This window comes from Canis lupus, chromosome 7 (genome assembly GCF_048164855.1).
Source record: "Canis lupus baileyi chromosome 7, mCanLup2.hap1, whole genome shotgun sequence".
Lineage (NCBI taxonomy): Eukaryota > Metazoa > Chordata > Mammalia > Carnivora > Canidae > Canis > Canis lupus.
The window spans coordinates 5,551,738-5,577,943 of record NC_132844.1 but is presented as its reverse complement, the minus strand read 5'-3'; the positions used below and the strand labels follow the sequence as shown (position 1 = coordinate 5,577,943).

Genomic DNA, 26,206 nt, shown 5'->3' with positions numbered 1-26,206 from the left:
GTCACTGGCTGACTGTAGTAGGGCATATAGCTAAATATTTAACTTCTTTTTTTATAAAGGGAAAATATTGTTGTCCCTTAATTACCTGTGGGAGGCAGTAGTAGTAATGGTGATAATGGCAGTAAGGATTTATTTTACCATAGATGATATAGAAAAGCAAGAAAGCGTAAATTCTTGTCCTCAGAAACAAGACTATGGCCAAATGAGTTGAGGATTGGTACTTACATAGGTTATCACAGGAAGTACCAGGGATCTCCCTCCAAATATATACAGTGTCATTTGAATAGACATAAGTCTCTGTCAAGACAGAATTACATTCTAGATAAGTTTATATGATTGAGATGGGGATTTTTAACATCAGATATGTTTGTCTAAATTTTATATAAGCCTTATAAAATCCCATTTAAAAATCTTTTAGAGAACACTGTTCTGTAGATCAAAGAGACAAAAGATAAAATAACTCCTGGGATTTGAACCTGTGATTTCAGAGATTTTACTCCAAAGCTGCTTTTCTGCCATCAAGCTCTCTCTGGCTAAGAACATATTTTAATACTGAAAAAACAACATGCAATTGAGCTAACAGCCAGGTGGTTGGTCCTCTTCTACCATCTCATGAGGATAAATTGAACACCTATATCCTTAGCCTGTTTGAAAAGTATGAGGACAAATCTTTTTCTGTTCCCCAAAAAAGTTCTCTTTAATCTTTAGTTGAAAAAATTAAAGTGTCAACTTTACATAGACTGTAAACTGATTAATGACCTAGCTCTCTTTTGTAAATATGCTGATTACTAAAACTAATTTTACTAAACAAATATCATGTTATAGCACCCCCCACTTAAGGAAAAATTGATTTGAGTTAATATAGATAGATTTTCTTAAGTCCTCCAAGACCATTGAAGGGGATGCCTGTGTGGCTCAGCAGTTTAGCGTCTGGGGCCCCGGGCGTGATCCTGGAGTCCCAGGATTGAGTCCCACATCGGGCTCCCTGCATGGAGCCTGCTTCTCCCTCTGCATGTGTCTCTGCCTCTCTCTCTGTGTCTTTCATGAATAAATAAATAAAATCTTAAAAAAAGAAAATAATAAAGACCCCACTGAAGACTGCATTTAAATGGATAGTAGCTACATACTTTCATCACTTTTTAAAGGAGTGTATTCACATGCCAGTAAATATTCTTGCTTTCTTACTTTTCTTACGAAGGAAACAGATACAATGATTTATGAATGTATTATTTTAAAATTGAGAGGGAAGGGACACCTGGGTGGCTCAGGGGTTGAACATCTGCCTTGGGCTCAGGTGGTGACGCCAGGGTCCTGGGATCAAGTACCACATCAGGCTCCCTGCATGGAGCCTGCTTCTCCCTCTTCCTGTGTCTCTGCCCCTCTCTATCTCTCTCTCTCTCTCTCATGAATAAATATATAAAATCTTTTTTAAAAAATAAAATAAAATTGAGAGGGAAGACTGTCTTTACAGAGAATAACATTTTCAAAGTAACAGCTAAGTTTTATATAATTCTTCTTACCCTATTTTTAAATTATTTAATAGTTTCTTCTATAATTTGATAGGCTAAAGCCATGTGTTATCTATTACCAAAAACAAAAAGGAAATTGTTTCTAAACTTTCAAATGTGTGATATACATGTATTTGTAAGATCTTAGAAATTTTGGACTAAAGTTTGATACCTTGACCAGAGAGACTGTTAATGTAATGTCAGTGTGCTAGATTCATCCTATAAGATACTTCTTACTCACCTGAAGTCCTTCATGATCAGCCCTGAGATTTGGGTTAATTGTTGTAAATATGAATATAGCTCAGGAAAGAAAGAGTGGTCCTAAGTTAAAGAGACCATTTCAACATCTGGAAGGAAAATGTGAAGTGAGTGTATTTATATAGTAATAAAAATGAATTATAAATGGCAAAAATGGAGTCAGTAATATGTGCTTTTTCCTTTCAGGTTATGCATTAGACCCTTCATTAGATAATCATCAAGTGTCTACTAAATATATTGGTTCTGTAGAAGAAGCTGAAAAAAATCAAGGTAATTTATTCAAATTTATTTGAAATATTTCATAAAGCATATGTAAATATACACATACACTTGTAATTATTGTCTTTCAAACTGACTTGAGATAGTAGAAGAAACTAGTATTTTATTAAGTCGATTTTATTTTTAAGTTGAGACAAATCAGTAAGAAATTTTAGAGCAATATAGTTTAGAACTATTATAGTTTAGAGCTTGGTTTTACCACTTCTGAGACATTCAACCTTGTAGAGAAGATGTTGATACTTATTATTCTGGGTTGTTATGAGTACTTGACACAGTGCTACCATGGAGAAGTCACTCCATAAATTATAATTAACGTATAGCAAACGTTTGCAGTTTATTTCTCAACACTAATGTCAAGCTACATTTTTACTGAACAGAACAAGTTTTATTATACATTATCTATGGAGATTGTCTTAGGGTTGCTTTGAAGACTAAGTTTGAGTATGTTTTGGGATATATGTTTGTGCTCACATTCGTTTTGTACTTATAAGACAAAGCATCATACTATAAATGCTGACTTGTCACAAAGCTCATCATCTGTATCTTTTCCATAAAATATGCTCATTAGAAAAAGAATATGCTGCTATATATTAGTAGCTACAGACCCTATATCATCCAGCTACCTTCGGTGTATGAGCTGCATTATTGTTAAAATAGAATCTTGACAAGCTTTTGTTGTGGCACACAACCTAAACAGCACTGATTTGAATTAATATAGGTGAGCTTTTTTCTTTAAGTCAAACCTCTACAAGCCATATCTTATGTGATCAGATTCTCCGCTAACAGTTAAATTGTGACTATGACTCCCCTAAACCTTTCTTTTTCCAATTTAATGACTACACACAGCTTGCTACCTTCTACAGGTCAAATAAGAATCTCAACCAGAAACATCCTCTTTCCTCTTTTCTTTTTAATCTAAGATTTATGGTATTGAGGTCAAGTTTAGATTTAGATCACATAGAAGAATACCAGATTCTTGTTAAACCTTGTTTAATTTATATAGTTAAATAACAAGTGAATCAGAGTTGTTAATTACTTAATCTAATTTAATCTGATTCCATTTTTAAATGATAAATTTTAATTTATTCTTGCTTTCAAAAGTAGCTTTATCAGGCAGGGTGCGTAGGTGGCTCAGTTGGTTGAGAATCCAACTCTTGATTTCGGCTCAGGTTATGATCTCAAGGTCATGAGATCAAGCCCTGTGTCCAGTTCTATGCTGAGCATGGACCTGTTCGAGATTCTCTCTCTCCCCCTCCTTCTGCCCTTCTCCACCACATGTACATTCTCTTTCTTAAAAAACAAAGAGTAGGGATCCCTGGGTGGCACAGCCGTTTGGCGCCTGCCTTTGGCCCGGGGCGCGATCCTGGAGATCCAGGATCAAATCCCACGTCGGGCTCCCTGCGTGGAGCCTGCTTCTCCCTCTGCCTGTGTCTCTGCCTCTGTGTGTGTGTGTGTGTGTGTGTGACTATCATGAATAAATAAATAAAATCTTAAAAAAAAAAAAAGTAGCTTTATCATTATTTAGCAATATTAAGTTGCTGGATTCCTTTCAAAAAGTGGTAAAATCCACTGATATAGATCCATGATTCATTAAAAGGATTGTGTACCTTTTAGGATTACATAGCCAGGTCTTTTCTTTATATATTAGGACTTAACAAAATATTGCAGTAGTAGAAAGCTGCTCTTCCCAGAAGGTTGAGTCTCTTTTTGTATAGCATGAGTTGGTCTACCTGGCAGATTCATGTAGATTTTATATTTTGTTCTTTAATAAATCTTTGGTTACTTGAATAATCAATTTTCTCTAACCATATAAAATAAAAATGATATATATGCTACTGTTTCTTTAGAAAATACATATATTTGTGATATCTACTTTTTTTTAATGTAGGTTTAACTGTGTTTGAAACTGGTCAGAAAAAGATAGAAAAGAGGAAAAAGTTCAAAGAAAATGATGCATCTAATATTGATGGTTTCCTGGGACCATGGGCAAAATATGTGGATGAAAAAGATGTAGCCAAGCCCTCAGAAGTAAGCTTTGATGTTTTTCATTGCCAGTTCAGGTAGCTGCTGTGTTTGTGAAGGTTATTTATATTAATAAACAAGATTTTCCTTTGTTATTATAGATAAGATTTATTTACCCCACCTTCCTTCCACTACTCCTCCCATAAAAGTGGTGTCACAAATCTGTAGTCATTGCTTATATCCTTATGATTTAGTAAAAGCTCTTTATTAGAGAACAACATTGTATAGAAAAATTGGGTTTCCTTTCCGATACTAGATTTTCTAACCACTTTGTCTTTTTGTGTGCATAATTAGCATAATACATTAAATTTATTTCTAGGTGTTCCAGAAGGATGGGTTTTGTATAAAATGAGCTTAAAAGTATTAACTACTACCCATTTTGTGTTAAATGTCTTTTTTGTAATCTGTCAGAGTTGAGACTGTTATCCCGGGAGACATACTTACAGCTATCGCTTCACCAAAAATTGGACCTCATTATAAAGTATTTATAACCAGCTCTGGGCACAGTGGAGTTCTAAAACATCCATTTTAAAGTTCACTCCTTAATTTCCTTAGGAAGAACAAAAAGAATTAGATGAAATCACAGCAAAGAGGCAGAAAAAAGGCAAACAGGAAGAAGAGAAACCTGGGGAGGAGAAGACAATCTTACATGGTAATATATTTCTTAGACCTTTTCATTTTTATGGTAAACTTTCAGATATTTATTCTGTTCCCTGTTCATACAGTATCAATTGCCCTTACTAATCAGCTGCTATCCTTCACTCTAGTAAGAATAATTGTATTTGACTATTTGTACCTCAAAGAAATTACAGCAGACTCTTCCATATTCTAATAAAGGAGAGAAAATAACATGATTAATGATTGCTTAATTTATTCTTGCTTTCAGAATTTATTTGAAAATCTGAAGTGCTAGTGAATTTTTTAAAATAGTAGATAAAGAAATCGGAATTGTCCTCAATCTATTCTTTCCTATGAAGATACTCTTGCCCCAGTCATTTTAACCTTTTGTTTTTAACTCTAGTCAAATAATCTCCAGATATCCTCATAATTCATAACTATTACCAAATTATACTTTAAAAGAAAGCTTTGTTTTTCATGTGAATAGGTTGGAGATTTAAGATTCTTATGCTAATTTTGATATGTGGAAGGAAATGCATATTCAGGAAATCTATTCCAAAATAAATTACAACTATTCTAGAATGTACCTGGTTCATTAATAATTTGTTATATTTGGAAAATTATGTAGTGATTATCAAACTGTAAAGAATAATTTAGTACCAATGTATTGATTATTCTAATGTTAGATCACACATCAAATATTCAGGTGTGATGAGGCCATATTTGGTTTCTTAAACTCCAGTTTTCTCTCCAGTGATGCTATTTAACACTGTGGTGCTTGCAACCATAATAAAAATAACAGCCAACATCTGTTGAGGCCTTACTCTGTGCCAGGCATGCTACTGAATGCTTTATATATACTATGTCATATAAGTTCCACAAGTGACTTCACTGAACAATTTGTGTTGAAAGTGGAAAAGAGAATGGAAAAGGAACCTGGAAGAACATAAAAGAGGAAGACAGAGTAAAAGGATGGTTGATATTTTTGTTTTAGCTTCTTTCTTTCCTGGGTCTTTGCCAGTAACTCAGAAGGCCCAAGTATTTTCTTTTCTTCCCTCGCTGTAATTACACTGCAGTGAAGTCTTTTTTATATACCATTAAAATGTGTAACTAAGTAAAAGACGTATAGATCTTATTTAAAGGTCTGATATTCTCTGCGTATTTAGAAATTCCAAAATACTACCTCTAATTGTAAATAATAGCAGTGATTTCAAGCAGTGATTTCAAGATTTCATTAGCTGACTCTTGGTCTTAACTTTATCAGAGTATTACCACCTAAACCTTAATAAGGAACAATATCCCTATGAATAAAGTGTTACCATTTAGGATATAAATTTTATGACTGCAACTTGAATTTGTTCACTGTTTTCCTTTGTCTTCTTGTTCTAGTTAAAGAAATGTACGACTACCAAGGTAGATCCTATCTTCACATACCTCAGGATGTTGGTGTTAATCTGCGGTCCACTGTGCCACCTGAGAAATGTTACCTTCCCAAAAAACAAATTCATGTGTGGTCTGGACATACAAAGGTAAGCAGATTGCTCATACGGATCGACCATGACATAACATTTATAATTCGGTGTCCTAGTCCCTTATGGGTAGCCCAGGCCTTCCAACAGAAATCGCTGCCACAGGGGGGAATAAAAAAAAAAAAAGGGGGGGGGGGGATAAAAAAAAAAAAAAAAAGAAAAGAAATCGCTGCCACAATCTGCTTTTTCTGGGGTACCACATCAGTGAACGGTGGGTTGGTAGTAGCACTAAAACCTCATTAATTTTGCCTTAGCTCTTGGAATTATCATGCTGAAGAGAAGATTAGATGGTTTCTGATTTGTAAACTGTGGTAATATTTAAACTATGGAGAAACAAGATACTTGATACTTTTGATGTGGATATTTCTTGTCATCTGCACTGTTCCAACTGAAAATTCCCAGCTCTTAAGCAAAGAACAAAAAAACTAAGTAAAAGAAGAGGAGAGAGAGCATTAGCAGCTTGATTGACTAAGAATTCCCTTGGGTGAGAAAGTCAATATTAAAGGTTGAAAAACAAATCTTCAAAAGCTTAGTGTCAATAAGAGCTGCTCTTAGAATACTAACAAAGGTTATTCTGGGGCGTGATTTTTGGAATGAAGAAAAATAGTAAATTAGATTGCTTAAATTTTTAACTGATAGAATGTTTCTGATTAATAACTGTAATACCTTTTTATAGGGTGTCAGTGCTGTCAGATTGTTTCCCCTCTCTGGCCATTTATTGCTGTCTTGTTCCATGGACTGTAAAATTAAGGTGAGTTTTCAATGGCAGAGTAGGAGTGCTGCAGACTTTGGTAAAGTCTGTTTGGTTTATTATAAATAAATTTGGGTTTGTTAGGCAGTTAGAGGCTAATTATTTTCTCTTAGGCCCCATGAATGCAGCCATTTATGAACTGCTTCCAAACATGTTGATTCAAATATGGCTCTGTGGTCCAATTGGCTAGGCTCTTTTGTAAGCTTAGATAACTATTAGAAGGTAATCAATCACTTTGGCTTCAGATACATAAATATTTAACCACTAATAATGCACTTTTATTGAGGTTTTTGGATATGTAACTGAGTTCATTTGTTCCTCAAAGTCATACGAATAGAACAAACAATAGAAATCCCATTTTAGAAAGTAGACAATGTAACTCTTCCTTTTTCTTTTAAATGCAAGTAGATACCAAGTAGCAGAAATCTGCCCCGCCTCTTCTCTCAGTTTTTATAGTCCTGGGAAGCTCACCTTAAGCTAAGTTTCAGCAATAGAATATGTAGGAAAAAAAACTCAGTTGCCAATGCATGTCAGCTTGAACATGGGGAAACCCTTTTTTCAAAATCTTAAATCTGAAAGCATAGTTATCTTTTTGTGTGTCTTTTGTGTCTAGATTGTTAATGATGGTCAAGAAATATCAACTCTGTAGTACTCTTGAGGCTTAGAAAGTCAAATCATTAAAATTTTACTCTCTGTAAACAATTCATGGATATTAAAAATATATGAAGGTAGCTTTTCTTGATGAGAGCCATCATTTAGGCATTTGTCTCTACTCAGTAGCTTAAAATCACAGGCCAACAGTTTGGAGCAAAAACCTTGTTTCGTTTAACTTTGACTTCATACAAAGTATTGTTCATTGAGATTAATGTCTGTTTGACCAATTAAAAAAGCATAGAGTTCTGTTTCGTTCACATCTGTAAACATTTATCAGGTACCTATTATGTGCAAGGGGCTGAGACTAAAAACTTATCAAGGCCCTGTCCCTGCCCTCAAGGTAATCATTTCATTGTGATGTAAATGATGGTTATAGAGTCAGGTAAAGGAAGCATAGTTCAGCAGGTAACTGAGTAAAGCTGTGGTGGGGGAGGGGAGTGTAGTTAGTGAGAGTCTTTCTGAGATGATTGAATACAATGAATAGGCATGGCATGTGCTGAACACTGCAGTTTATGGTTGCTGGAGTCTCAGATCTGAGAGATACAGATTAGTAACAGTCATAGGCAAAGGATCAGGTGTTGGAGATCCTTGCCTGGTATGCTGTGGGAACTGAGTCTTTATCCTATTGGCACCAGGTGGCCAGGAAGTGCTATTTTAGAACACTAGCAACATTATCAAGGATTGGATTCGAGCCAGGCAAGAATAAAGGTAGTTTTGAAGCTATTGTATTAATTCACTCTAGGTGTAATAAGAATTATTAACCTATTACATTTTAGTCTAGATCATCATTTTCATTTAGCTTCTATAATATTTTGTTACTTTAGAAAATTTTTAAAAATCTGTACCAAAATGTCATAAACATGGCAGTTTTAATAACATTTAGTTCTTCCGAAAGAAGCTTGTGATATGACATAATTAGAAACTTTTATCGTGGAAAATACATCAAATGTAGAAATAAATAAGAAGAAAGTGAAAATCACTTGTATTAGCTCCGTCTAAGTTCTCTTGATATTTTGGTGTATCTTTCAGTATCAGATTTCAAATTTGTGTGTGTGTGTATAGTCCAAATGGTGCAACACAGCCTAGCAGCACCAAGCAACATGTCCATCAATGTATAATGCCTTTGGTTAAATCCCCAGTACATTCAGATACGCAGACACATAGCTGGCATATGGTTACTGTTATTGATTGTCATTTTATCAAAGTCTTGTATTAAATTTAATATTTCTATGTGTTTTTTTTTTCCCCCAGCTGTGGGAGGTTTATGGAGACAGACGCTGTCTGCGAACATTTATTGGTAATACTTTTTTCTCTATATATAAATCTATAAATCTGTTTGGAAAGACTTTTTAACAAGATAACATCATTGACAGTAATAATACTATGCTGATGATGAAGGAAAGTCTTCCAAGACTCAAGCTGAGTCTTAAGAGGGAGTAAGTCCTCTCACATAGACAAAAAAGGGAACCGGGAAGAGAGAATAGCAAAAGCAAAAGTGTTTTGAGGCAGCCAGGTATATTTCAGAATTGCCAGGGTATGGGATGTGGTGAGAGATGACAAGAGGAAACAGCAGGATACCCAGAGGCAGAGCATGGAGGACTTTATGCACCATTAATAAGGAGTGTCGAATCTATCCAGAGGGCCTTGGAAAGCCAGCCCTTTAATTAAACAGCTCTTGCAGGAAATTAACTTGATCATATTTGAAGTTTACAGAGATCACAATGGCAGTATGGAAGATACTCTGGTGGAGCAGGCCTGCAGGCAGGGAAATGAATGACAAGGTTATTTCATCAGTCTGGATTAGAGATGATGAGAGCCTGGATGAAAAAGCAGCAGATAGAGAGGAAAGGAACCGTCAAGAGTTAAAATTGGCAGGACTTAGTCACTGGACATGAGTGATAAGACTGAAGCAGAAATCTAGGGTGACCCCCACCTGGCTGGCTGAACGGTGGTGCCACTTGCCAAGAGAGGGAACATAAGAGGATGATGAGGTGTCACTTATTAAATTGGAGCTGCCTTTGGGATATTGAGATGAAAATGTCCAGTAAGCAACTAGCCAGATGTTGAGCTTTGAAAAGAAGTTAAGAATTGGCAGCTAAAGCATATAAAAGGATAAGATTGAACTAACTCCTTGAAGGAGAAAACAAGGCCAAAAAGAGAACAGCTTTGTGGCAAACTAGCCCTTTCAGTAGAGAATAGTTTACTGGCTCTGTGAGATTTCATGGGAAGGCTGGTTACGTTTCCAATTTTAACTGTACATCGTTGAAACACTGTGTGAATCGTAGTGGCTCTGTTTTTAGATTCAAGTGGGAGTCCGTTCTGCACTCCTTTGTTATGATTTTAGGGCCTTGCTGAACAAATAAATACTGCGCAAGGTGCCCTAGCAGCCTACAGGAAGACTCTCAGCAGCAGACAGGGGAACAAAATGCCTCCTGTATATGTAGTGGACTTGGTCCCCATCTGTCTCCCCAGCACTGGCAGGCTGTTTTTTCAGTGGAAAACTGAAAATGACCAGCTTTGGAAGATGGGACTCTTGCTATAGAATAAATGTCTAATTACTGTGGCACATAGCCTAATTAGAGTGCATTGGTGATGGTGTTCCAGGGCTGCTGTGTGTGGTTGCCGATTTGTACACTGCATATTTTGCACAATTGTATTTGTCAGTCTTGGTCATGATGGGGTGGTGAAAAATAGGAAAGTTTCTGCTTTCATTTAGCCATGTTTTATTTGTCCCTGTAACTTTCCAAAGAGTTGATTGGTCTGGCAGACTGATTTCTAAGCAAAGTACCTTAAAATTAGTTGCCAAAAAGCTATCTTAAGACAAAATTGAAGGTAATACTTGTTTCAAAAAGGTTTACTCTGAGATTCTGAATTCACTTCTCTGAAACTTGGTAATATGATTGCAGAAATCCGCAGTTATTGAAGAAAGGTTATGATTCCATGAACTTTAGAGTTAGGTCGGTTTGTTTCACTTAGTTAGTAATCTGGAGAATGAACCTCCCAAATGTCACTAGACCCTTCTCTTTCATTGGCAATAATTGGTCTGTTATGTTTCCTAAAATTCTTGGCTGCTTAGTCATCAATTATGTATATTACATATTAAAAGATTTCTATGACAAACTTTAAAAAAAAAAGTTAGATCTTTTCTCTTGGTTCTTACCTAATGTTCTGCATCAGAAACACCCAGCTTTCTTGAAGAGGGAATAAAAAAACACCTACTTTCCCAAGCCCACACCTAACATAACTGTGAGTCATTAAGTCAGGGAACAGGATTCCAAAAATTTTGACTCACAGTGTGTCTTGAATATGCTATTTCTCTTATAGTGTTTGTGTTTTAAGAGAAGATACTTTACCTTACCTCCATTTCTATTGTCCCTGCCTTAGGTCACAGCAAAGCTGTTAGGGACATCTGCTTTAATACTGCAGGAACACAGTTCCTCAGCGCAGCTTATGACAGATACCTTAAACTCTGGGACACTGAAACAGGTAAGAGCTCACTTACACTAATGCCAATATGTATCTATCTTATAACTTAGCATTTATAAATTAAACAACATGAGTGGTCTTCTGTGGCAAAACGGTGCCTTTCTGTAACTGCTGATTCTCATATTATCGACTATCAGCTAATACCATAAATGTTTGTAGAGTTCAAACTCAGCTTTATAAGTAGCTCCTTTACTATGAAATTTTGTTTCCATCAAATACAACTTATAAAGCAAACATCCTGATAGACAAGCAAATTTGAAATCTTCCATAGACCATTTAATTGATCTTTCTGTTCCCCTCCACCACCAAGCACACTGCATGGCACATAATAGAAGCACAATAAATGCAGGTGAACAAAATTAAATTTAATTGCCCACATTGATTAAAATGTAAGTCTCTTTTCAGACCCATAGGTCAGTTGGTTTTATATATTCACCAACCATAATTGTATCAGTACATTGTGGCTAGTATGATTTCATATAACTAGAGAACCATCTTTCATCTTACTAAGTTTTAAGGGTAAAGATAATAGCTAATATTTTTTGAACACTTAACTGTTTGCCAGGCATTGTGCTATGTACTTATATCCAGCATCGCATTTAAAATATGCGTTCTTAAAATATCCTTATTATTATTATTATTATTATTATTAATGAAGAAACTGAAGCTTAAAGGGGAGCTTTTCCAGAGCCACATAGCTAGTAAGTGGCTGAATAAACCAAGATCTCCCTAATATTAGAGCCCATGCTCTTAGCGCACAGTGGTTCTCAGCTCTGGCTACACATCAGAATTACTTTATCTATTCTGCTAACTGATGATACAGTTTTACTTTTGAAAAAAATATTTTTAAACATAAAGAATCTATGACAAGGAACAACATCGTTTATAATCGAGAACAAGCAGGCTGCCCTTCCCCAAAATATATTAGGTAGATGATCTCTAGATTCTAATCCCAGGGTTGTCTTGTAAGTGGTCAAATTTATTTTACCTACTTTAATTTGAATCTTTGGTTTTAGGACAGTGTATATCAAGATTTACAAACCGCAAAGTGCCCTATTGTGTCAAATTTAATCCTGATGAAGATAAGCAAAATCTCTTTGTAGCTGGTATGTCTGATAAAAAGATTGTGCAGGTAAGTCTTTTTACAGTAGTTTTAGTAAGATTCCTATAGTTAATGTTGTATTAGGGGATGGAGTAAGTAAAACTAACTTGTTCAATGTTTGCTATTTTTAGGGACTGCTAATGGTCTATTTGTAGTAGAAAACAGTCATTGCAAACATTATGTTAGATATCTTTTTTTTCACTTTCCATAGTTTTTATCTATATTTTCATATCTACTCCACTCTGTCTTTATCATATCTACTCCACTTCTGTCTTTACCTTTTCTCTCGTGTGATATACAGTGGGACATCCGAAGTGGAGAAATTGTGCAGGAGTATGACCGGCATTTGGGAGCTGTCAACACCATTGTTTTTGTTGATGAAAATAGGAGATTTGTGAGCACATCTGATGATAAGAGCCTAAGAGTTTGGGAATGGTAAGTTTCTGTCAGTAGAAGATCTGATTTATATAATTATAGCAAGCAATTTAAAAATCTGTAGCCAAAGAAAAGCCTGATAATATGCAACCATTTGAATATTTTCACAGCTATGATCTCTGGCTTGCCAACCAAACTATTTTAAATATTTAAGTACCAAGAATATGGAAATAAAAATTTAAGATATGTTATGTCTCATAGTCTTTGGGCAGTCTATCTAAAAGTTTTATGTTTTATTATATGTTCTCATTCATTTGGGGAATATAAATAATAGTGAAAGGGAATATAAGGGAAGGGGGAAGAAATGTGTGGGAAATATCAGAAAGGGAGACAGAACGTAAAGACTGCTAACTCTGGGAAACGAACTAGGGGTGGTGGAAGGGGAGGAGGGCGGGGGGTGGGAGTGAATGGGTGACGGGCACTGGGTGTTATTCTGTATGTTAGTAAATTGAACACCAATTAAAAAAAAATTAAAAATAAATAAAAAAAAAACAAAAAATAAAATAAAATAGGACAAAAAAAAAAAAAAAGAATGAAAATTACAAGGTTTTGGGGGCTGTGTGCTAAGTATTGTAGACCAAATATATATTTCTTATTCTAAACCACAATATCGCAAGAGCCCACCCCAATCCAATATGACCTCCTCTTAACTAATTACAGCTACAAAGACCTTCTTTTCCAAATTAGATCACATTCCAAAGTTCTGGGTTGACATGAATTTGGGGGAGACACTCTTTGACCTAAGATGTATTGTAAAATTCTACCCCCCCCACCCTCCCGCCTTTTCACTCTCTTATTGGTGCCTTTTAATGAATAAAAGTTCCAAATTCTAAAAAAAAAATAAAAATAAAAAAAAATAAAAGTTTTATGTTTTGAGTCATTTTTCTTGCAGTGGTGAAAAGTTTATATTGTGTTGCCTTAGGTACTTTGTCTTTGCAAAATGACTGATGAGATGTAGGGCCTACAAATGTGTAGACTACATTATATGTGGTTAAGACTGAGCATTAGATCCTGGCCTCAGAGTTAACCCCCAAAAAATATTTAAAAATCTCATAAGTTTTTAAATGTTTACCTTATGATTATTCAATACTGAAAATTGCCCCATGCCACTCAAAACACATAATGGTAGAAAACAAATGTTTTATTTGTAGAATATATTGGTGAATTTTGCTTTCCTCAAGAGAGAAAAAAACTTTTCTGAAGTCAAGAAGTACTAAAGCTAGTTTCACTAAGTATCATAGATCATGTTTTATAATTTATTTACAAAGAAATGTATGATAATCTTTTTGTTCAAATGAATGTTTGGATGGAGCCCAGCTTGTTTTTATAGTCCATTAGGAAGCACAGCTCTGCCCTGGATATAGCCTTGCAGTGACTAGAAAGTGGGACTACCCAGTCCAGAAATTGTTCTGCTTTAAGAATTGGAAAGCCAGTAGTTTGCTCCTGAAATTAAGTCCCTCTAATGAGCTGAGCATGTCCCTAACCATTGTCAGAGAAATTTGGGTAATTGAAGGTTGCGTGTAATTTAACAGTAGTTTCTCCCACGCTCACCACCAGTACACCCCTTCAGATTGCCCACATTCATGGAGAGCCAACCATATATTATACATAAAAGTATGATTTGAGACTCTCTTATAACTAAGATCTTTCTTACTTCAGAAATGATGTACATCTCTGCATGATGTTACATGCAGAGAATCTGATATGGACGTCAAGTTTTGTATGAGCAGCCTTAGATTACTTGCACCATACTCTGAAGAATAAACATACACATGTACTTGTTTTGTTTACATACATTAGCAGTTTGATTATACTTAAATTTTCAGATGTTTCCATCTTCAGAGGATATTTCAGCTCCATTTTCAAATGTGGAGTGGTATAAAAGAAATTGGTAAATATATAAATGATGCACCAATTACAGGGGCTCTCAGAACACTTGCGTGTGCTTTCTAAATTAGAGCATTGGTCAGCAAAAGATTTTGATTAAATTAAGGGGCAATGTCAGCATGTTTCGTGTTTTCCCTTCTCAGAGCTTAAGAAATGCTCCTAGGAGTCATAATAGTGTTTCATTCTAAATGATAACATCCCTTAGACCTCTTACTTGCTATTAGAGCTTTCCTCACTAGTCCTTACATGAGGATAGGTCCCTTGTCCATGATCCCATACAACACTTTGCTTCTCACAGTGTTTAAGTGCTTGCCTATTTGTTCTGTGTCAGCTATGGTCATAGCCATATACCCAGCACCAGCACAGTGTCCGGCACATTGGATGCGCTGCGTACCTAAGGAAGATGTTATTGTCATAATTATTAATGATGCTACATCTGTTGAGCCCTTTGTGTGCATCGAGCATGCTCAGCCTTTTATGTGAACTCTCTGATTTAATGTGCAAAGTGGTCTTACGAGATAGTTGTAATTTGTTATCCCTGTTTTATAGAAGAGGAAACTAATATAGGTTAAGTAATTTACCCAAGATTCCATGAAATATGAAAAGCCAGAATTCAAGCTTATATTAAGCTGATTCCAAAAAAAAAAAAAAAAAAAAGCTTAGGATTTTTTCCCCAGCTTTATTGAGGTATAATTGGCAAATAAAATTGTAATATTTTTAAAGTGAATAACATAATTTGTTAGATATATTCATTCTGAAAGGATTCTTAGCCCGTCTACTGCTTTGGATGTTTACCTCTTTTGTTTGTTTGGTAAGAACAATTAGCTTCTACTCTCTCAGGAAATTGCAGTTATATAGTACAGTATTGTAACTGTAGTCACCATGTCATACATTAGATCCTGAGACTTTATTCATCATACAAATAAAAGTTTGTACTCTTTTACCAGCCTCACGTAGTTCCCTACCCCAACCCGAGTCCTTGGCAGCACCAATCTACACTATTTCTAGAAGTTTGACCTTTTTTTTTGAAGAGTGTACATATAAGTGATAATATCACTATTATCACACATATATAGCATGCACTATATATACACACTGCAGTATGGGTCTTTCTCTGTCTAGCTTATTTCACTTAGCATGATGTCATCCAGGTTCATCCATGTTGAAATGGCAGCTTTCCCTTTGCCCATTTTTTAACTGGGTTACTAGGATTTTTGATAATAGTTGTATGAGTTCCTTATCTATTTTGGATATTGACCCCTTATCATAGATGCAGTTTGCAAATACTTTCTGCCATTCCTTAGGTTGCCTTCGCATTTTGACTGACTTTCCTTTTTACTTTGAGGTAGTCCTACTGTTTATTTTTGTTTTTGTTCCCTTGCTTAAGGTGTCTAATCCAGAAAATACTTGCAAACACCCAAGTCCAGGAGCTTATCTCCTGTGTTTTCTTTCAGGAGTTTCAGGTTTTATGTTAAGTCTTCGATCCATTTTGAATTGATTTCTGTGTATGGTATAAGTTAGGGGTCCAATTTTGTTCTTTTGCATGTGAATATCAAGTTTTTCCAACACCGTTTATTGAAGAGACTAGCATCCTTTCTCCAGTATATATTCCTGGCTCCTTGTTGAAAACTTATTGATTATATATACATGGGTTTATTTCTGGGCCCTCTGTTCTGCTCCATTTGATCTGTGTATCTGTTTTTGTGCCAGTACCATACTCTTGATTACTAAAACTTTTATTTAACTATAGTTAAAATCAGGAAACTTGATGTCTCCACCTTTTTTCTTTCTCAGGATTGCTTTAGAGTCTTTTGGGGTTCCATACAAATTTAAGAATTGTTCTAATTCTGTCAAAAATGCCATTGGGATGTTGGTAGATACCAACTGGATCTGTAGATTGCTTTGGTTATTTTGGACATTTTAACAATACTAATTCAGTATACAGATCTTTCACCTTGGTTAAACTTACTCCTAAGTATTTTCTTGTGTTCTTGATGCTATTATAAATAGGACTGTTTTCTTAAATTTCTCTTTCCAATAGTTCATTTTAAGCATCTAGAAATGCAGCTGATTTTTGAATATTGAATTTGTATCCTGCAACTCTATTAAATGATTTATTAGTTCTAACAGGTTTTTTTGTGAAGTCACGAGGGTTTTCTGTATATAATTTTATGTCATTTGCAAACAGAGATAGTTTTACTTCTTTTTTTATTTGGACACCTTTCTCTTCTGGCCTGATTGCTCTGGCTAGGACTCTCAATACTGTGTTGAATGAAAGTGATTAGAGCAGACACCCTTCCTGATCTTAGAGAAAGAGTTTTAAGTTGTTTACAGTTAGTAGGATGTTAGTTGTGGGCTTGTCACACATGGCTGTGTTCCCTATATATCCAGTTTATTGAAACTTTTTACCATGAAAAGATGTTGAATATTGTCATTTTTTTGCATTTATTGAGATTATACTATGATTTTTATCCTTCCTTTTGGTATTGCATTGATTTGCATGTGTTGAACTATCCTTGCACCCCAGAATAAATCCTACTTGATCATGGTATATGATTCCGCTAATGTACTGTTGAATTCAGTTCACTAAATTTTATTGAGTATTTTTGCATCTATATTCATCAGGGATGTTGGCCTGTAATTTTCTTTTCTTGTAGCGTCCTTGTCTGGCTTTGGTATCAGGATAATTAATATTGGTCTTATAAAAAGAGTTTGGAAGTGTTCCCTTTTCTATATTTTGGAAGAATTTGAAAAGGATTAATATTAATTCTTCTTTAAATGTTTGGTGTGTAACCAGTGAAGCCATCTGACTCTGGACTTTTTTTGTTGTTGGGAGGTTTTTGAGGACTGTTTCAATCTCTTTAGTCATTACTGATATGTTCAGATTTTCTATTTCTTCATGATTCTGTCTTGGTAAGTTGCATGTTTCTAGGAATTTATTCATTCTAGATCTTCTAATTTGTTGATATATAATTGTTCGTAGTAGTTTCTTGTGATCCTTAGTGTTTCTGGATTATCAGTTGTAATGTCTCTTTCATTTCTGTTTTTGAGTTTTTCTCTTTTTTTTCTTAGTTCAGCTAAATGTCAATTTTATTTTCTTTTTCAGGAAACCAGCTCTTAGTTTCATTGATCTTTTTCTATTATCTCTTTAGTCTCTCGTGTGTTTCCTCTCTGGTCTTTGTATTTTCTTTCTTCTGCCAACTCGGATCTTAGATTGTTCTTCTTTTCCTAATTCCTCAAAGTGTAAAGTTAAGTTGTTTATTTGAGATTCTTCTTTAATATAGGTATTTATCCATATAAACTTAGCTCTGGCTTTTGCTGCATCCCATAAGTTTTGGTATGTTCTGTTTCTATTTTCATTTGTCTCCAGATATTTTTTTATTTCCCTTTTGTTTCCATCTTTAACCCTTGTTTTGTTTAATAGCACATTGTTAATCTCCACATACTTGTATGTTTTCCACTTTTCTTGTAATTGATTTCCAATTTCATACCTTTGTGGTAAGAAAAGATGCTTAATATGATTTCAGTCTTCTTAAATATACTAAGATTGTTTTGTGGCATAATATATGACCTATCCTGGAGAATATTTCATGTGCACTTGAGAGGAATGTGTATTCTGCTGCCAGTTTTGGTAGAATGTTCTGTATGTCAATTAGGATCATCTGGTCTAATGCGTCATTTAAGTGCAATATTTCCTTATTGATTTTCTGTCTGTATGATATCTGTTATTGACAATGGGGTACTGAAGTCCCCTGCTATTATTGTATTGCTTGTTATCTATTTCTCCTTTCAGATCTGTGAACATTTGCTTTATATATTTAGGTGCTCTGATGTTGGATATATGAATACTTATATTTGTTATATCTTCTTGATGAGTTGACTCCTTTATCATTATATAATGACCTTCTTTGTCTCTTATTGCAGTTTTTGGCTAAAAGTCTATTTTGTTTGATACAAATATAGCACCTACCCCTGCTTTCTTTTAGTTTCCATTTTCATGGGATATATTTTCCATCCTTTCACTCTCAGTCTGTATGTGTCCTTACAACTGAAGTGAGTCTCTTATACACAGTATATAGTTGGGTCTTGTTTTTGTTTTTGTTTTTGTTCATTCAGCTAACTTGTGTCTTTTGTAAATTTAGTCCATTTATGTTTAGAGTAATTATTGAGAGGTCTAGACTTCCTGGTGTCCTTTTGTTAGTCATTTTCTGGTTGTTTATAGTCCCTTTGCTCCTTTCTCTCTTCCTTAGTGATTTGATGATTTTCTTTGGTGTAGTATGCTTTGATTTCTCTTTATCTTTTGTGTACAGGTTTTTTGCTTTGTGGATACTATGAGGCTTCTATAAAGCATCCAGAGCTTGAATTCTTAATCATATGGCTGGATAGTCAGATGAACGAAGCATCTGGTGGGAAGAGAAAATAACTTGCTTCCAGTTTGATTAATCAGAAGGAAACGTGAGGATCAGTCTTGCTACAAAGACAGGAAGCAAAACCACCTCAGGATCCCTGGAGCTATCCTTTACCACATACAACCATCCCTGACAGCAATTACTAGTGTTTACTGGCAACTTGCTTGGGAAAGAAAGGGAGGCCCTGACCACCTCAAAGTGAGAACTGACTCCAGCAGTAGGAAAAGTCTTATTTACTAGAGCCTTCAGACAGGTGGTGTTTGCCAAACTTTTAGATCCTATGCCTGCTAAGAGTAGCACATGATACAAGAAAAACTAAAGGAAACTTGGTTTTCTTAAACAATACTAGATTATTAAGACTAGCAGACAGTTTTAAAGGAGAGTAAGAGATTATAATTAGATATTGAACAGCCTATGGTATGCTAATTGGCTAAATTCATGAGATGTCATAGACATGTTTTCTCCCATAGGTATTTATTGTGTTAAAATGTTTTTAGAAGAAAATTTGACAGAGGTTGATCCTACTGTGTATCTTTTATCTTTAAAATGTCATAGATAAAAAATAAAATAAAATGTCATAGATTTTTATTAAGGTTTATTCAATGATTTCATTCCCAAACTGAAGATTATTTGTAAGATAGAAGTTACTAGCTTATAATGAATTACAGTTTCAATTAGAAAAGAGTGTTGTTAATTAAATATAACTATGCCTAGCAGACATTTTTACTAGCAACAATTTTCAGTGTTCAGACCCATTTCTTGTTCTAGAGATCATTGTACAGAGTCCTTGAAATAAGGAATCTGTGTACATTCTTTTTGTTTAATTTTCGGAAATCATTGATCTGAACCTAGACTGTGGTTAGTTTAGAAATGCTCTTATGTTTTAATCTATGTTATTGATTATTATTGGCTAATAATTTTCTATGAGGAGGGGAAAACAGTTGAACCTTTTTCAGACTGAGCTTCTTTTCAGTATGTTTGGGTCATTTTGAATGTCACTTCTCATTGGTACCTTAGAGGTGTAAACAATTGGAGATGTGATAAATGATATTGTTCCTCAGGTTACACCTAAAAATATTTTCTTCTAACCAAGACCCTACTAGAAGTTTTTTCTAATCATTTGCTGCTTCTGGATGGGTGGTAGATGGGTAGAGAAGATCCTTACTTAAAGGCAGATTATTATTATTATAGTTATTATTTTCTAATTAATCAAAGTTTTAGAACTTGAACCATAGTTAGAAATTGATACTGCTGCTTTGTATTCTGTTATTCATCAGATTACATTTTCCACATATTTGCTCCTATTAAAAAAACATTTCTGGTCACTTATGAAAAGCCACAAGACCAAAATCCTTCAGAATTACTAAAGAAATTTTTATCACGGAGAATATTAAAAGCAAAAAGGCATTTGGTACTTTTCATGGTTCTAGATTTAGGTGACTAGTTTTGGACTTTCATTGTCTTTGTTTTATCCTTTGTATCACTCACCTAAGAATTTCTTTAAAGCACTTTTCTCCTGCACCATACACATTTAGAATAATAGAAGATGTCCAGATACCAAGCACTTACTCCCCCTTACCCATCCAGAAATCTCATTATCTCTGGATGGGCTCCGCCTGCTTGCAGATCCCTGTGCAGCTTCGCCTACTATCCCTTTGTATTACTGAAGGCTCTTTAACACTCTCACCTGCTTGCAGAGTACCAAGTTAAGGCTGACTGGCAGGTAAAATAAGAATACCTCCTTGTAGGCTTGCCTCAAACATTTTGCTGCTGCCTACCATGGTACATTTTTAGATGAGTTCATTGTCAGAGAACTTCAGTCACAGACTTCTTTTTTTAACATAAAGGCCAAAGTTTAAGTCAAATAGAGCTGAAAAACTAAATCAGTAACACTGTTATAATTATCATGGAAAGGCACTTGTGAAGTACAGATTTGTAATAAGCAACAGGATGCCATTTTGTGATTTTCCTTCCCCCCAGGAAGTTTCATGAACGATTTCTTAAATATATCAAGAATATCTCTTTAGTTTCCAAGTTAATTCTTCTAAAGATACTTTTTTAAAATTACTTATTCTGATAAACTGTTTTTAAATTTTAGGGATATCCCTGTGGATTTTAAGTATATAGCAGAGCCCAGTATGCACTCGATGCCTGCAGTGACTTTGTCTCCAAATGGTGAGTAGGCAAATGTGGTTTTAAATGAGCCTCTAAAAAAATTTAAAAATAAAAATAAATGAGCCTTTAAGGCAAAGTGTGATTTCTGTACTCAAAAGAACTTTGGCCATTTCTTCCTAGGGGAAGTCTGTCACAGTGCCATACTTGTATAAAGAAACGTTTTTAATATTAGAAATAGTCACTGGTTTTCATCTGTGAGTCACCTCACCCATTCTCTTGTCTTTATAAATAATACTAATAATAATAGGGGCGCCTGGGTGGCTTAGATGGTTGAGCCTCTGCCTTTGGCTCAGGTCATGATCCCAGGGTCCTGGGATCAAGTCCTACATCAAGCTCCCTCCTCCATCTCCCTCTGCCCCTCCCTCTGCTTATGTTCTCTCTTGGTATCTTTGTATCTCAAATGAATAAATAAAATCTTTAAAAATGATAATAATAAACAACAGTGAATTACACTAACATTGACTGAGCATATAAGGATTTTCATATGAGGGAGGATCAGGTTTTTTAAATAATTTTCCTTCCAGCAGAATCATGTTCAATCATTTAATGATTTATCCTGAGCTCTTTTTCTTTCAGAAAATAGAAGATTTTGACCTGGTTCCCCATAATAAGAATACTTTAGCAATTTACTATCAAAGATTTTCTCCGACAAAATAAAAAAGATAAATCCAATACTGTTTTCTATTCAGTAGTGCATTGCCTTTTAAGTACAAAGTAATCTCTACTGCAGATGTAAATATACTGACAGTATGCTGATATAATTATAGCTCTATCTGAGGGTGCTAAAGTAGAGGATCTGATGTTTGGGCAACACTGTCATCAAAGCCACTGTTAACTCACATAGCACATAGCTCCTGTGAGTGTAGATCAAGGAAGAGGAGACAAGAAATAGTTTGCTCTTCCATCGAGGCATCTGCCACAGGTAAACAGTGATCTTATGAGAAGAGCAACCTAACTGGGCCCTCTTTTGATAATCACCATATTGTACACTGTCACATTGTCTCTCCTGTATCTACATTTTATGTAGTTTATTTTTATACTGCCCATTACAAATATTGTGCCCATCCTGAACAAGGCTATTTACCCACTCAGACTGAATTTTATTAAGAGTATTCCCTTAAAAAAAAAAAAAGTATTCCCTTAGTTATTGATGGCTGCAAATGCATCAGATGCAAGAAGATAACAGTAGTTTAGGCACTAGAGACTTTGGTGTATCTTGGGTAGATAAAAGCAGTTTGGCCTTTCAGTAACAGTTCTTATAATTTTTTGATCATACCTCTTTTTTATATAGTTTTATTTAATAATCTTAGGTTCTCTCACTTAGAGTTAATCTTTCCTTTTCCATAATTAGCATAGAGAAGTCTCTTTTGTCTGTACTTACTCCAAATTAGTTTCATTTCATAAAATTTTACTTTAGTTCTGTTAATGCTAAACTCAGAATTTCTGTATATCCTTATTTAAACAGAAAAAAGCTTTTATATGAAGAATGCTCAGTGATACGGGATTATATGAGCAAAATCCATTACTTTATATATAAATCCCTCTTATCAGTGACAAATTTGTAACACTTTACAGATGGTATGGTAAATTCATTTTCATATTATTATAAAGTAGTTGAAAACAAAAGAATATTAATGTCTGAACATTTTTAAAATAAAAAATCTCTTTAGAATTTCCAGTCTTGCTCTAAAATGTCTCATTTATTGAATTTACAGGGAAATGGCTAGCATGCCAATCAATGGACAACCAAATCTTAATTTTTGGAGCACAGAACAGATTTAGATTGAATAAGAAAAAAATTTTTAAGGGCCATATGGTAGCAGGTTATGCTTGTCAGGTGGACTTTTCACCAGACATGAGGTAAGTTTCGATCCTCTCATGTATTCTAATATTCAAATATGATGACATAAACTACTGTTATACAAATAACAACACTTTAAAAATCACTGTCACTTGATAACTGCATGATAATCGTGCAGATTGTAACAATGTGTGATGGAAAGGCAAAAACAAGTTATGAGAACTGTATTTGGCCTTAAGTCCTTTAGTGGGTCTCTTTATCTTGCTTAGTCCTGTTCCTATCTATAGGGGCTATGCCTTATTTCCTCTCTGCTTTTCTCACAAGGCTAAGAGGACTGTAATCACTGTATGGTTGTGATTAAACACTGACAGAATTAATTCCGTGTTGCCACGTTGACATTAACAACTTCACTGCACTTTTCTGTGGTGAAACCTCAAATTCAGCTCTTGCCTATTTCTAGGCCACACTGGATTTGTGGAGGCCAGGTCCAGTCTTTTTATGAGTGAAACTCTCCATTCATTTCCCCATTCTTAACTAAAATATATAGGTAGAAGTAATCCAGAAATCTCTATAACCTTGTATGTTTAGGTTGGGAATTGTATCTTAGACTCCTACCTCTGAGTCAGTCATAGACATTTTCAAAAGACGTTAAAGCCAAAAAATAATTATGAAGGTGGTCAAGTCTAAGGTAAGAACGAGTGTCCCTGGCTCTGTGTGAAACCGACTCCCCCGCACTATTTCTATCTCAAGAGTAATTTGATGTTGCTTTTATTATGGCCCCTGGGTTTCCCAGTCTTCCAAGTTAATACATTTTTACTCACAGATAGGTAGCTCAATGGGGAGAGGTTTCTTGGTAGAAGTTTAAAATAAAGACTGCTTTATGCTCTACCTTGTTATTCTCGCTGAGTACTGTATATTCACACTGACTTTTTTTTCATGTTACTGTGAAAAGATAAACTCTGTTCCTTATCCACTTTGTCAGTTTAAGGTGTTTGAACAATTTGAATTTATTTTTCTTCCCATTCTAGCTACGTGATTTCGGGAGATGGAAATGGAAAATTGAACATCTGGGACTGGAAGACCACAAAACTCTACAGTCGATTTAAAGCTCATGATAAAGTGTGTATAGGTGCAGTGTGGCATCCTCATGAGACATCTAAAGTCATAACATGTGGTTGGGATGGTCTCATTAAATTGTGGGATTAATGAGATTAGTCTTATCTAGGGTCTTTTTTGATCCATTATCCTATTTAACTATATTTAATTAATTATTAAATGTGTTGGATGACAACCTGATTTACAAATTATGATTTCCTTACATGGCCTTATGAAGTTGACCCATTGTTGAAAAATATATATATTTTTTTTTTTTGTAAATTTGACTTCTATAAATTCATTGGCAACTTCATTTCATTCTTTATAGATGTTATTTATACAGAGAATGACCATCGATTTTTCTCTTTGGGGAGTAGTCATTGTTGGCAGGCAGTTTGGGTTTACCCCCTTGACATACTGAAAGGATCTCTTTGGAGTTGAGGAAGAATCCCTGGTGGATTTGGGGTGTTAAAGGAGATAATATAATTAATGACAGATAATTCTGAAAGGCACCATATGTTTACCTCTTCCACACAAAGGGGAGCAAGGAGCAGGGATGATGTAATTTAATGTGAATCTGAAAGAAGGATAAAACCACCCACAATTATGGTTTCCATTATTTTTGGTGGGTCAAGTTCAAATCTTTTGGATTCAGGACTTCTACTATTTTTTATGACATACATTGTATGTTTACTTGTAAGCCAGCAATCTTCTCGGACTGCAGCATTCCTCTAATTAGTAAACAATGGAAAATAAGCAGTCCAGAGTTTTTTCCTTGGCTTTCTTCCTGATCAGTATAGACAGGAGTATATATAATCAGAGAATTATGTTATTTTTGAAGGTGAAACTCCAGAGAATTGAGTCAAGAGTTTGAATTTTATTTGTGTTTACTATCTGTACAGACCTGGCTACACCTCCAGAAATCAGGGTCTCCTAGGTCATTGATTCATGGATGTTACTACTGAAATACTCCTCATAGGAGATAGGGTATGAGGGCATCGTCCAAAATGTCAGCTTGTAATTTCTTTGAAGTTGTATGTTTGATCTGTAAAATTATTCTGATTTTGCTTGTGAATATATTCGACAGAACTTTAAGATTAGAAAAATTTTTAACTTCTTTCCAAATCTTTGAATAAAATTGACACTCCAGGAAGATGGCTATGGTTCCCCATTTTGAGAAGCAATAACTAGTTGGTTTAAAAAAAAAAAAGTTTAAGAACTTCAGATGGTGAAATCAAGATGGCCTCTTGAATATAATAGCTAACAGCACTTTGGTTGACAAGCCATTTTTCCTGTTTTATTATAAATCTCTGTAAGGTATTTGTGCTTTGAAATACTTCAGTACCATGCTTAAAAACATTGGTTCATAGCTGCTCAGAGGGCTGACTTGGAGACCAAAATCATGTTGAATGTCGATATCCTAAGGGCATTAGTTCTGAGTCCTGGGCTGTCAATAGCAATTCATGCTCCCTATACTTAGAACTTCGATTTTTAAAAATTAATTTTTAAAAAGCCCTGGTATAGATGACCTACCTGGCACTATAGCCACATTAATAAATAAATCTCAAAGAAGAAAATAGAAAGAATAAAAATGGCCAGACATGTTATTTTGGGGCACACAGACACTCAAAGAAATAAGAATACACTGTCTGGCTGCTGCCTTTCTGTATCTGCCAGGGAGCATGGCTGTCACTTCCTGAAGAGGAAGGAAGTCACATAAGACCTTGTCATTAGTCCCTAACCACTGGTTTTAACAAATGTGAATGACTGAAATGTGATGGGACAGAAAGATTTAATCATTTAAACTATCTTGTTCAGCATCAGTATTGTGTATGTTACAGATCATAATTTCTAAATCTGGTTATTTTATTGTGTTTTTGACTTTCTAAACTAAGTGTATATAAAAGTTCTCTTTTTAAAAAAAAAAAAAGATCATATTTTTCAATAAAGCATTTTTTTATAGAAAGTGTTACCGAATTTTTCATTCTTAGTCTTAAGTCTTAACCGTTGAGACAACAAACCATTTGCAGATTTTAAATGGGTTGTTTTTATTCTGTGGGGAGATATGATGCTTTAGAGGTGGGGATGGTATATTAATACGACTTATTAATGGGTTCTAGTTAAGTAACAAAAATACAGGACAGCACACTGAGAGCATACAGATTAACACATTCCATATTTGTTTACTCAGTGGTGG

At 34.8% G+C, this 26,206-nt stretch overlaps 1 protein-coding gene across 1 annotated transcript in view; it reads left to right on the top strand.

The window, feature by feature from the left end:
- The window catches only part of CDC40 (cell division cycle 40), a 52,640-nt gene extending 26,673 nt beyond the window's left edge, over window positions 1-25,967 (top strand). The window contains exons 5-16 of the mRNA XM_072831749.1: window positions 1,953-2,036; window positions 3,934-4,073; window positions 4,623-4,719; window positions 6,075-6,214; window positions 6,891-6,965; window positions 8,871-8,916; window positions 11,004-11,105; window positions 12,122-12,237; window positions 12,509-12,642; window positions 21,037-21,113; window positions 22,829-22,973; window positions 23,943-25,967. Of these exons, the coding sequence (XP_072687850.1) occupies window positions 1,953-2,036; window positions 3,934-4,073; window positions 4,623-4,719; window positions 6,075-6,214; window positions 6,891-6,965; window positions 8,871-8,916; window positions 11,004-11,105; window positions 12,122-12,237; window positions 12,509-12,642; window positions 21,037-21,113; window positions 22,829-22,973; window positions 23,943-24,120 (1,334 nt within the window). The 3' untranslated portion in view covers window positions 24,121-25,967. The remainder of the gene's footprint in view (window positions 1-1,952; window positions 2,037-3,933; window positions 4,074-4,622; window positions 4,720-6,074; window positions 6,215-6,890; window positions 6,966-8,870; window positions 8,917-11,003; window positions 11,106-12,121; window positions 12,238-12,508; window positions 12,643-21,036; window positions 21,114-22,828; window positions 22,974-23,942) is intronic.
- The last annotated feature ends 239 nt before the right edge of the window (window positions 25,968-26,206 follow it).